This window comes from Mya arenaria, chromosome 4 (assembly GCF_026914265.1).
Source record: "Mya arenaria isolate MELC-2E11 chromosome 4, ASM2691426v1".
Lineage (NCBI taxonomy): Eukaryota > Metazoa > Mollusca > Bivalvia > Myida > Myidae > Mya > Mya arenaria.
The window spans coordinates 25204491-25217518 of NC_069125.1; the positions used below are offsets into that span (position 1 = coordinate 25204491).

Genomic DNA, 13028 nt, shown 5'->3' on the forward strand with positions numbered 1-13028 from the left:
TATCTTTATTTTAAGAAGGTGACATATTAAGATCATGTACAAAACTACAGAATCTTATTTTCGATATGGCCCTCTGAAACAGAATGAAAATATGGCAAATAATCATAAGACAAACATGAAGACGATGCTAACAACGATGACGATGATGATGATGATTATAAGTATGCTGTTGATGCTGACGATAATGATGCATATGATGACATGATGATGATGTTGAATCAATATTAGACAGATACTCTCAGTTAAATATAATTATGAATAAAAACATCACAATTTGTATAATCACAAGTTTCCTATGAGGTACTGTTTGACCTTTATTTTATACGTATTAAAGTTTTTTGATTCTCGTATTTCCAAAGGTATATTATTCCAAACAATTCTGCTGTAATATGTAAACGATGCTTTCATATAATTAGTACGAGGTCTAGTTTGTAAAACAATATCTTTGTGTGCCATTGATCTTAGCATATATACATTATTGTCTGAAACTGTTACTAATTCTGACATATATGATGGAGCCATGCTATTCAACGTCTTGTAAACTAATACTGCTGCGTGGTATTTACATCTATCCGAGAAGTTTAGCCATTTTAGTTCTTTAAATAGATTTGTTGATGAATCTCGTTTAGATTTACCAAGTATGATTTTTGCAATTCGTTTTTGTAAGTTATTTATTTTATTCACATATGAATTGGTTCCCTTGCCCCAGACCAAGCAGCCGTAATCAAAATTTGGCAGAATATATGCATTGTAAAACATTCGTTTTGTATCAGGTGTGAGGAAATATATTATATTTTTTAGAAGTGCAATTTTCTTATTCAGATTTTTACAAACATAATCGATTTGCACATGCCAGTTTAGTGTATTATCTATATACAACCCTAATAACTTTTGCACAACAACATTAACTATTTGAACATCATTAATACAAAGTTCAAGATTCCCAGTGTTTTTTATTACTGCATCGTCGAAACACAAGGTCACAGTATTATCTTTCAAAGATTAATGGATTGTAATAGAAGGTCACGGACATTATGGACAATACATTACGGGCCATATTTCGGGACATTACGGACTAATTTCGGGACATTACGGACCATGAATTATTTTTTCACTCATATTTTGTTTTTGAACTTTATAACGTACCATATTTGCGGACATAACAGACAAGGATTTATTATATTTAACTCACAGTAACAGATGGTCTTACGTACGTTGATGTAAAAATACTATGTAGAGTGTTTGTCCAATGGGGTGCAAATATTTTCCAAATTATTGAACATTAACCATTATTGATTGAATTAATGATGAGCACGGACTGCCATGGGACGTGAAAAAGTGAATGACTTTTACTCTAAAGTGAATCTACATTTTCTACAGATAATCATGCTGTTATAATGAATAAATGGCCACAAGTCAAAATACATAAATGATATAAACATCTCATTAATGGTGGACTTGATATTTTTGAAGACAAAATAATCAGAAAGTTGTTTTGACGTTAGGTAGGGGGTAGGGGGCATAACATAAGTTATAAGTTGATATTCACTGTTAGGAACTAACGAGTAGTTAATCTATCACGGTACAACATATTAAATAAGAGTTATTTGCGTTATCATTAGCATGGGGCATCTCTGCATATAGAGAACTCTGACAACTGGGAGCAGGACTTTTCAACCCAAAGATTTTTCAACCCCTATTTCTAAGACTTTTCAGCACCTACCTGTTTGGCTGACAACTGAAGTCCACCATATTATTTTCAGTTTGCGTTGTCTTTTCTTGTGCTGTTCTAAACACAAGATATGGCTTATCATATATTTAATCGGTTTCTCCTTTATAAGATATTGCAAATGCAATAACTTTTTCAATAATATAATCGGATACATTTCTCAGATAATCATGTAGAACTAATAAATTGCAGTAAGGCCCGCGTGAATACCCACTACTTGGTTTGTACATGCATTGCAGGGATTTCGTCCTTCTTAATGCCAAACCACTGCATATTGTAAATTCCATATTGCTATGTAAGCTCTACATACTAGTTTGTTAAGAAATTATTTGGTTTATGACCATTTTGAGAATTTTACGAGTTGATCCCGTTTCTTGATAGGCACGTTTTTACTTACTTAAACGAAAAGCTGTTTCTACAACTAACATTATTATGAACGCCAAAATGCGGAAAATTTAAAAGAAAAATATCAACAAGATACTTAAAAATCGTATTGTTTGTAAGTAAATCGCTGTTTTGATACCTTTTATATAAAACATCTTTAATTGCCTGCGCCCAATGAATGCGACTCTAGATGTTTTTGTTGTTTTTCAAAAGAATGACCAAAGGCAATTCCAAAGCGTTTTGTTGATAATAATTCACCAGTCAATTGTAACCACGGACCCCCAGGTCCGGGGGTATACCGGGGATAGCCGGGTAAATGGGCCGTGTTTTTACTTTTCAGGTGGCCCCGCAGTGCCGGGTGACTGCGGTGGTTTTGTCTTCATGCCAAATTTAGGGGGAAATTGGCGTTTTCTAGAGTCCCTTGGGTGCGGGGGCATTTGGCGGGGTTTTACCAGCAGATTGTCCCGACAGGGAGGAGACTTTGGCTGGACCGAAAGTCCCCGCTATTTCCCGGACCTGGGGGGGCCTTGGTTATTAATGACTGGTGCATAATTAAATAGTAATAAAATACTGTACATTATTTCAGGGCTTCACAAACTGTGTATTTGTTGTGACAGTTTCAAATAAAATGAGAATCAGTTTAATCGTTTATTTTGTGAAAACCAAAACAGATTTATGAAACTTTCGAAACCCCCTTCTTGAGGCGGTTTTGTCAGTTTGTTCAATTTGAAAACTAGCCCACAAATTTGATTAAATAACAACATGGGAGACAGTGGTCCAACATGTGTGTTTAATCACCTCTCAGTTTAAACAGGCAAACAACAGTGTGGTGACGAAAAATTGACCAGGCTACGAAAATATTTGCTTTAAGAAAGTGACTGGCGATGAAATCATCGGGCTTTTTGGCTAAAAAAATTGTCGAGTGAATAATAACCTCGACACTGTTGACCAACTTTTCAGTTGCCATAATTTCCCTTGTCAAATGCTATACTGCTTATTTTGACAGAAATAATATTTCAGAATGTCAATACTTTTTTATGTAGTGAGATATTAATGTTTGGATGTTGTTGTTTCAAATAAACTTGGATTTTTTAGTCACTGAAAATTATGAAATATGTGTTAGTAAAATCTTGTCACTAATGCCACAAGAAACACATGTTGAGAGGTCTTTAAATAAGGACAGAATGCAGCACCCTCCTGTTACTCTTTAGCTTAAACACTACATAGACATTATGTTCCTCTTATTAGATGTGATCAAGGTAGCATAACTGCTGACAATGTCAGTCACTGATGAGAGTATCGAGGCTCGTATAGCGGTACTGGATGAGCTTGCGCAGTGCCACACAGACTGTTACGACGATAGTGGGAAAATCAGTACATCCCTTCTTTCACGAGAAGGACTGACGGATGCGTTGCTGACGCTGTATGAGGAGTGCTGTAGATACAGACTTCTTACCAACAAACATGTGGCCGCCTTTGTAGCAAAATGTAAGCCATTTTCCTATGTATATATCCATGTCAGTCGTTCGTAAAATTAACTTTAAATATAGTACCGTGCATTGTAGTTGATGTTCATTGTAACCTGATGCTGATCTGTTTAATCTTTTATTTTTTCTACACAATTGAGTGTTTGTGGGAACAGCCTTGTTGTCAAATATTCGTGCATAACTTCAGTTTCTAATTATTCTTGCTTGTTTTTGGTGAAGAGAGAGGAAGAGTTTTTTTGGCAATAGTGGAATAATACTTACAAAAGTTATATATTGTTCAACTTTTTTTCAAACCTTTTATTAAACAATCCTATATATATATATTATATAAAAAAAAAAAATATTAAAAAAAATATTTAAAAGGGTCAGAAAAAAACTGCAAGATTTTGTTTCCTGAACATTACAAAAATGTAACTTAATCTTTTGACATTACTGTTTCTTTGTGTCTATTTAGACAGGCTCTGTTTTTTTTATGAGGAATTATTTTGAAAAGTATGTTTTTCAAGACATAATGACTAAATGAATTTATTTGTTGTCTTATTCCCTACAATTTAACACTGTGTGTAGATTTTGATTTTTAAATTCCATTATTAATTGTTTGTAGTACAGATGTGTCATTGGAATGTGAGTGTAAATTTAAAAACATGCTATATTGTTTCACATGTAAAAAATTAAATCTCATAAAAATTTACTTCGTAATATTTTGATTTTCAAAAATGATTTATTTCAGATGGAAAGACGATTGACGAGTTACGAAAGCTTCGCATTCAAGTGTCAGACTTTGAAGTGAAGGACATAATTGGGCGGGGACATTTTGGAGATGTACAGGTGGTCAGGGACAAGCACACAGAGACAGTTTATGCCATGAAGACACTCCGTAAACACGAAACTCTTTCCCAGCCAGAGGTACTAACTGGGGTGGTATTCAAAATGCGACTTAAGTCAATCTTATGGTCATACATCGTCAGCTCCATTCATTGTATAGGTCCATTATTTATATCTAGTAATCTGATTAGCTACATCGTTTCTAGATTCAATTAAGACCAATATTGAATACCTCCCCAGGGTTAGATTAAAACATAATTTTTTATGAGAGAAAAATATTTTTAAGTGTTAAGGCAAAATGAAGATTTAACAATCCTAACCCAGTAACGACATTTGTAGTATACAGTTTGTTTTTGCCATAACAGATTTGAAAAAAACACCATAACTCAGTTTTTTTGTCACAAACAATTCATTTTTTAGATTAGACATATCGGACATTAATCTCATTAGAAATGTCATCTGGTCCTATTGTTCCCTGACATCAGTTTTATCTTCATTAATCTTCAAAAAACTTAACAATCAAATAACAATATCTATGTGCCAGAGTTATGCTATCAGGGAAAACAAATTCTGTATATCTAAAAGTGGTCTTGATTTTGAAATTACTGATATACTTCTTGTAGATAACGTTTTTTGAGGAGGAACGTGACATAATGGCCAAAGCAACAAGTCCCTGGATCACCAAGCTTCACTATGCTTTCCAGGTATTATATCAAATCAAATATTTTTCTCTTTTTCTGCTGTGCTTGATTGATTTTGACATTGTTGTGGCATAATACTAATAATCAAATGTAAGAGGGCCAGGCCAAAAAAAATACATTTGGTTCGGGTTACACAACCCTACCTACCAAATAGGCGCCAACCCTACCGTTTTATAGTCTGTTGGTAAAAAAAAGCCTACCTACCCTACCTGTTTTTGAAAGGATGTAACCCTAACCAAACCTTTTTTACCCCATTAAAAAATATGCACTGTACATGAAACATTTGGATAAAAGTTGTTATTATGGTTATTCATACAAAAGATATCTCCAGAATCTTTTCTCGTAATGTGCAAAATTTCATTTACATACATTGAGTTTGCTTAATTATATTATGTTTTTAAACAGGTGAGGCGGAGCAACACGCTTCAATTCAATGATGTCAAAATGGCGTTCTTTTCATATGTGCTAAAAGACCATTATTCAGCTTTAAAGTTTATAAAGTTATATTTTATATAATTAATCTTAAATAAGATTTTGACAAGTCAGTAATTGATATCTTAACAATATAAATGTTGTCAAGTTACTCCACTAATACAGTTCTTTTGATCAGCTTTTAGCATGTTTCCATATCAAACATAACTTACTGAGATAATGTCGTTATTTCATGTTTTCAATTTGCCTTTGGGAGTGTCTCTTTTCGATGTAAGAAAAACAAGTCTTTGTGTATGGCAGCTTTAAATTTGAACATCAAACAAAAACATGTAAATAAGCGGTATTCTGCATGTTATTTTTACACCTGAGTGTAAATTTATAGAACATTTGAGCAGAAAGCTTAAGAGAATGAAAAATATTGAGAAAAATACCAAAAAATGCTGTTCTCAGACTCTGCATATTATAGCATCATCCATTTCTTGCACTAACTCTGGCATTAAATGTTTTATTCTCAGAAATTTTAGTTCATATATGTGTTTATTATTATTATATTTTTGCTCCTGTCTAAGCATTGTATTGTTAAAACAATCATTAAAATACCAAAAAGTCAATTGCAGTTTCTTGACTTGGTGACCACTCCTGTATCTTTGCAGGACAGCTAAGTTTTTACTTCATAATGGAGTTCCACCCTGGAGGTGATCTCCTTTCTCTTCTATCCCGACATGATGACATCTTTGTCCAGAAATGGCCATTTATTATCTCAATGAAACTTTTCTTAACGCAATTGATGATCATTTCCAGGACAGCCTAGCTCTCTACCTCATAATGGAGTTCAATGCTGGAGGTGATCTTCTGTCCCTTCTATCTCGACATGATGACATCTTTGAGGACAAAATGGCCCAGAATTATTCAATTAAACCTTTTTTTAACCCAATTGATGATCATTTCCAGGACAGCCTAGCTCTCTACCTCATAATGGAGTTCCACGCTGGAGGTGATCTTCTTTCCCTTTTATCCCGACATGATGACATCTTTGAGGAGAAAATGGCTCGCTTTTACCTCGCTGAGATTGTCCTCGCCTCAAACGACCTACATAAGATGGGATATGTTCACAGGTAAGAATGTTCATTCACTTTGCCAGCCCAGCCCTGGGTAAGGTTGGCTCAGATTTGTATATGATTTAAATTGACTAGTGTTATTTTGTCATTAAAGATTTACTTCTGCATATTGCTGTATTATTTGTTTTGATTGTTAAATTGGGCAGAAAAATATATTAACTTATGTTTGCATTGGCGTAATCTGGTACTGTTGTTGTCAAGCAGATTTTCGTATAGATATTTTCATATGAAACTTGGTATGTATGTTAACAATTGACAATACATATAGCAATAATAGGTTAATAATATAGTACATGAAATGGGTAGCAAGTTGTATCAATCTGACTAAATTTAATTATTATGTGTTGAGTTTGGTGTATGCCCGTTTCAAATTTAGAAAAACAGATAAAGTTGGCATATATTTTAGCCTTTATAACAGGCCCAAATTTCTCAAACAATATAAAGTCCTTTTAAACTTGCCCAAATTTCTCAAAAAATATTTAGTCCGTTAAACAGGATCACATATTATTTTTGTTTGGTATGAAATGTTTAATATTCTCCTTTTAATAAGTTTTGAAGAATGTTAAATTTAGGATAATCATGATAAACCATTTTATGTTCTGTAAAATCAAGTTTAAGTGAGTTAATTTGCTTAACCAAATGAAAAACTTAAGCTTGTTACACTTGATGATTTTTCAAGAAATTGAAGCCTGAATTTTATGCCAACAATTGAAAGTAATTTATCAAGCTTTATCACTTCCTGTTCCCAATCCAGAGACCTGAAGCCCGAAAATGTCTTAATTGACTGTACAGGCCATATAAAACTGGCAGACTTTGGATCAGCTGCCAAGTTGTCTGCGGCTGGAACGGTAAGTCTGAATATCTTGTATTGTATAGAAAGCTGTTGCTAGAGAAGGTTGTTTTTTTTTGCTGTTATAATATTTAATGTGGTATTTTTAATTATTTTAGGAATGTGTCTAGGGATTTTCTGATTAGGAAATGTGTCATTTTGATTAAAATTGGGAATTCCAATTTTGCGTAGAAATGAACAAGAATGCTCTTAAGAAATAGAAGATAAAAGAATGTGATAAAAAAATAATTTATGTGATAACTTTTCAATACACAATGATTTGGGGGTTCAAATTGTTCAAATTTTCTTAAAAATTATTGTTATTTTTATTTATCAAACATTAAAATCAGAATGTTTTTTCACATTTGGGGAGAAAGTCCTGTATGTTTAAGCACTGAAAATTGTGCTGAATTTCAGCACCAAATTGTAAATTTCTAAATTCTCAACTTCTTCTAGGCAACATTCAAATTTTCTTGAAGCTTGACTGGTCAATCCTAACTTCTGTTGTAAGTAAAATAAATTTCCTTGTTATTATGTTAAAATAAATTAATAAAACTATAACATATCTTATGATCATGCAATAGAAGTACAGTGGAAACTCACTAAACCGGATCTCCACAAAACCGGAATCCTCGGGATACCTGACTTTTTTCAGAGTCCCGGTTTTTCCCTTCTATTTTCAATGTAAAAACATCCCTACAAAACCGGAACCCCGGAATTCCGGATACCGGACAAAAAATCGAGAAAATTTGATAGTTGTCAATGTAATTTTACCTCACAAAACCGGACGTATATTTGTTAAAACATGTCAAAATGATTTTGGCCCGGTTGTTCAAAACTCTCGTTAAGGATTTACGTTAGAGTCAACGTTAAATAGTCTGTCAACGTTAAAAATGACTGACACAGTTGGTGCTTTTCTCAACAACAGAAGAAAAGAGAGGATTAAATTATTTCTTTCGATCCACATGAAAAGTGTTGACTTAGAAATGCGATGCCGCTACTGTTTTGATATCAATGAACAATTGTACAGCTGCTTGCCGAAGACTTTCAACGTAAGACTTAACGGTCAGAGCGGTGTCAGCACGGGAGCGAGCAAGTGTGGCTCTGAGGTGGTGAATTGATTAGATATGTCGACCATACTGTCCCTGACATTTGATACTATCCTCTGACTGGTCATTGCAAGTTAAATCACCAACCACCTGTCGCACATTTGATACAATAAGCGCAGTGTTTTTAAGTACCTGTTACTATGTTACTTACACATTTATTTACAGTACCAAACTGAATCAGTAATTGTAAACAGGCTATGAAATGATTATGGTTACCAAATAATTGCAGAATATTTACCTGCATAAATGACCCTGAGGTGAAATATCTCCATGATGACAGATTGGGTTTCCACAAATGCACTGTCAATGTGACAAGTGTGGTAGACCACTCACTTTCCTATTTCCATAGAGGAAGCCACTACAAGTACAGTTTTAAATCCAATTTATCTAAAAAATATTTTCTTCCACTGTTTACATCATCCGAACGCTTGAAATTACGACACAGATAAGTCGGTAAATTAGAAACCGTCGGACGCTTCATCCCACTAGACGGACGCTTCACCCCACTAATAAATTGCCCCTTTTATGGATCAACCTGTTTCACTTCTGTTTATCTTATCAAAATACAAATAAGCATGAATATTGCATTAGAATCACCAGTTTTGAACAACATAATTGTGAAAATGCAACATGAAAGAATTGCAAAATTATATTTGAGGAGGTTCCAGTTAAAACTCCCCATACCTGTTTAATAAAGCCTAATATTTTCCATTTCTGTTGTGATCCCCATTTTTATATCATGTCCTGTTTATATATGTAAAGCATGTTTTTGCTCCAATGTTGACATATTTTACAAATTAAGTTTTTTAAGCTGCCCTTTGTGGTATAAATATTGCACATGGGTGCACAAGTTTGGTCTTAAAGCACTGTATATCCCCTGTTTGGTCTATTCAATCGAACACCATTTAAGTGTTTATACTTATCACGCAGATTAAATTAAAGCATTAATCCACTTTACATTTGATAAGTCAATGCAAAGTTAACTAGATTCTTATACTAGTAATATAAAAAAAATCAATAATAGGACGGTATTAAAAAAGCTCAACGTAACGCTAACGGTTAACACTAACATGTAAGCGTAAGTAATTTAATTCTATCAGTATTCTAGGAATTCGCGAATCGCGTGTCACATTGTTTTGACAGCCGGTTCGTCGTTAAATATTGCACCTGTGATGTTGAGTTAATCGATAATGATGATTGCGCTGTGGATTGACTGCCACGCCATTTTCAAACGATAATCAAACTTGTGAAAAGAAAATTGATTGAAAAATTAATTTGTTTGTTGCAGAAAATAAAGAACTAGAAATGGTTATTAAGTGATCATTTTGGAGGGTTGTATTATCTTAAGACTTTTATGATTGAATCAAATTAGAGCGGTGCGTTAATTAAACTATCAAACATACATAACAAGCATTAAATTACGCGAGTTGTTTGATTTTAAGACTTGTAAAAAGATGATAATAAAAACGCAGAAATGTTTAATTATGTCTATCACTTTTGCATGTGATTTAATCATGTCTTATTTTACGTCTAAACGTCGAAGAATTGAACTGTCCATAGAGGACAAAATGAATATTTTGAGTAATCTTACTCCGTACATCAAATCCCCACTAAACCGGAATCCTCACTAAACCGGAAATTTTGCCCAGTCCGGACCTTGTCCGGTTTAGTGAGTTTCCACTGTATTTTATTCTGGTATTAATTCAAGGTTATTTGAATTTGCAAGTTAAAGTTTGAATCCAATTTCTGACCATTGCTGTGATTCAGAGAGTTCATGTTAATATCTTGATTATTTTGCTGTTTGTTTGTTGATAAGATGGTACCTATAATTGTTTTTCCCAGGTAAGCTCTAAAATGCCAGTTGGTACGCCAGACTATGTTTCACCAGAGTTGCTTAACGCCATGAACAGTGACACAGTCAATACATACGGTCGAGAAGTAGATTGGTGGTCCCTTGGGGTGTGTATGTACGAGATGTTGTTCGGGAAAACTCCATTCACTGACGAGTCAGGATCCATGGTTGCTACTTATTCAAACATCATGAATTATAAGGTATTTAATTTGATCAAGGTCCATGCATACAGGTGTGATAAGTTTATGATTGTATGCACTTTTTTGATGATCATATTGTATGATTTTGATTTATAAAATGCTTTGAAATTTAAATTTTAACACACATACTTACTCTGACAGCAACTTTGTAAGTTAATCAGTTGTTTATTTATCTCAAATACAAGGGCATGAATCAGAGCCCTTTGTAACCACCACAGGAGCTGAATGGGAGATTGGACTTCCCTGCCATCAGGCACCAATAAGCAATGAATGGTCTATTTAATCAGAAAAAGTTGAGGTTTTGTAAAGACTTTGATGTCATTGACAACGTTTGCAGGGACAGCAATGTAATTGGTGTGCAATACCTTAACTCTGGCCATAGCTCAAATAATATTCATGATATTCAAATGAAACTTGGTACCCATGTTGCCAGAGACAAAACTGACATGTGAAGCAAGGCTTATAAATCTGGCTTTAATAATTGTTCAGTTATGCGCCTTTTTCACCGGAAAAACAACTTTGGCGTTGATCCTACAGTGCTCTTGTTTTTTTTAAATAGGATATTGGTACCAGATCGAATCATTATGTTTCCCATGTATGGCTGAAGTGCCCTAGCTCTCCATACATTCAGAGATACATTTGTCTGTGGATTTCAGATGCCTTCAGGCCCCCCCCCCCCCCCAAAAAAAAAATTTAAATGATTAAAAAGAGTAAACTGGTTGTTTATACATTTGTAGTTGTAACTTTATTTGTTGTTAGTATAGACTCTCCAGTTTGCATCTAATTTGATGCCAGTCCTCAACATGCTTCTCAGAGCCAGTTTTGCTTTTGTGGTAAGGTGCCTGAAGCGGCACCCATACCCCATGCAGAAATGATTTAAGGCTTCATCTGCCAGGTAATCACATTGAATTTTCATGGGAGGCCAACAGTCTGATGACTGAGATACTACAGTAGAGTGAGGCATAAAGATTTATTATGTTACTATTTGGAAACATGTTTTTTATTAATATATTTATTGTAACTAAACCTGATTTTATTATGTTTCTTAGGCATGTCTGAAGTATCCAAGCTCTCCCTTCATCTCGTCAGAGGCCAAAAGCCTGATGGGAGGCCTTCTGCAAGATACGAACAAGAGGCTGGATTATGCTGCAATAAGGAAACATCCATTCTTCAAACTCACCAACTGGGATAGGATCAGAATTGGTGAGTGCATTTTTGAATGAAATCTTTTTGATAGTATGCTTGCCCTTTTATGCTACATGTACTTTTAAATGGTAGAATATCAAATTTTGCCACCTGATACAATTGTATTTTTAGAAAGAAGCCAGTCATTTATGAAACAGTCATTTATGAAAATAAATGATCTACCCTGATACAATTGTACTTTTAGAAAGAAGCCTGTCATTTATGAAAATAAATGATCTATCTTTTCAGAAACTCCGCCATTCGTTCCCCAACTACAGGGTTTAGACGATACGTCAAATTTTGAAGAGTTTGAGAAGATAAAAAGCCCTCCACTGTTTGATGATCACAAGAACGAGAAGGAATTCTCTGGAAAAGATCTACCGTTTGTTGGATTCACATACGTGGAAAAGCTTAATTCCAATGACAAGTAGGTGTAGGCTTTTTGCACTTGGTATGCTTATTTACTTTCAAGGGGTTATCTCCTGATATGACATGGTTGATAAAGTTCAGAATTAGTCCTGAATTTCAAATGGATGAATGGATGAATACAGTTGATGAGTGATTTTTTTTCTAGTAATTTCATGGACCTATAAACCATGGATTGGCAACTCTCATCTGTGTTAATGCGATAATCTTAAACTCACGCGTGCAGCGGGATTTCATTCCGAGATATTACCATGTGGTCATTTTCAAGACGTCCGACATCCTCCGAATATATACATGTAGGAAAATATTAATTAAAATTGACTCAAATGATCGGTACTTTCATTTGAGTTGATAATAGTCCAATTGAATCTGATTAAAATCACAGTTATTAATTATAATTAAATCTATAACGAACAAAGCATTATTAGCAGAGTTGGCGGAAATAACCGAAGATCGCCGTTAATTACCGATCAGAGATTTGGCGAAATTTTCCAATATTTGCCGAGCGCGCGTTGAGGATTGTGGGTAAATTATTATTTCTTATCGTTTCACCGATATGAGGGAGTTGCCAGTCCATGGTTTATAGGTCTGTGGTAATTTGCATTAAAAATAGAAAGAAATACTTTGAGTGGGTATAAATGGTTTGGAAACAATTTTAAAAAGGGCCTTAGCCATAAGCACTGCTTAGGGGCTGCATTTCTCATACTCAAACTAAAAGGATTGAGATTTTCATTCTATTATCATCTGTGTA

At 34.2% G+C, this 13028-nt stretch overlaps 1 protein-coding gene across 2 annotated transcripts in view; it reads left to right on the forward strand.

The window, feature by feature from the left end:
* The first annotated feature begins 2140 nt into the window (after positions 1–2140).
* The window catches only part of LOC128232570 (citron rho-interacting kinase-like), a 49653-nt gene continuing 38765 nt past the window's right edge, over positions 2141–13028 (forward strand). The window contains exons 1-10 of one of the 2 annotated variants that reach the window (XM_052946212.1): positions 2141–2228; positions 2454–2672; positions 3362–3601; positions 4331–4506; positions 5049–5129; positions 6510–6673; positions 7431–7524; positions 10457–10666; positions 11716–11869; positions 12101–12278. In XM_052946212.1, the coding sequence (XP_052802172.1) occupies positions 3391–3601; positions 4331–4506; positions 5049–5129; positions 6510–6673; positions 7431–7524; positions 10457–10666; positions 11716–11869; positions 12101–12278 (1268 nt within the window). In that variant the 5' untranslated portion in view covers positions 2141–2228; positions 2454–2672; positions 3362–3390. The remainder of the gene's footprint in view (positions 2229–2453; positions 2673–3361; positions 3602–4330; positions 4507–5048; positions 5130–6509; positions 6674–7430; positions 7525–10456; positions 10667–11715; positions 11870–12100; positions 12279–13028) is intronic. The other variant, XM_052946213.1, reaches the window with a different exon arrangement.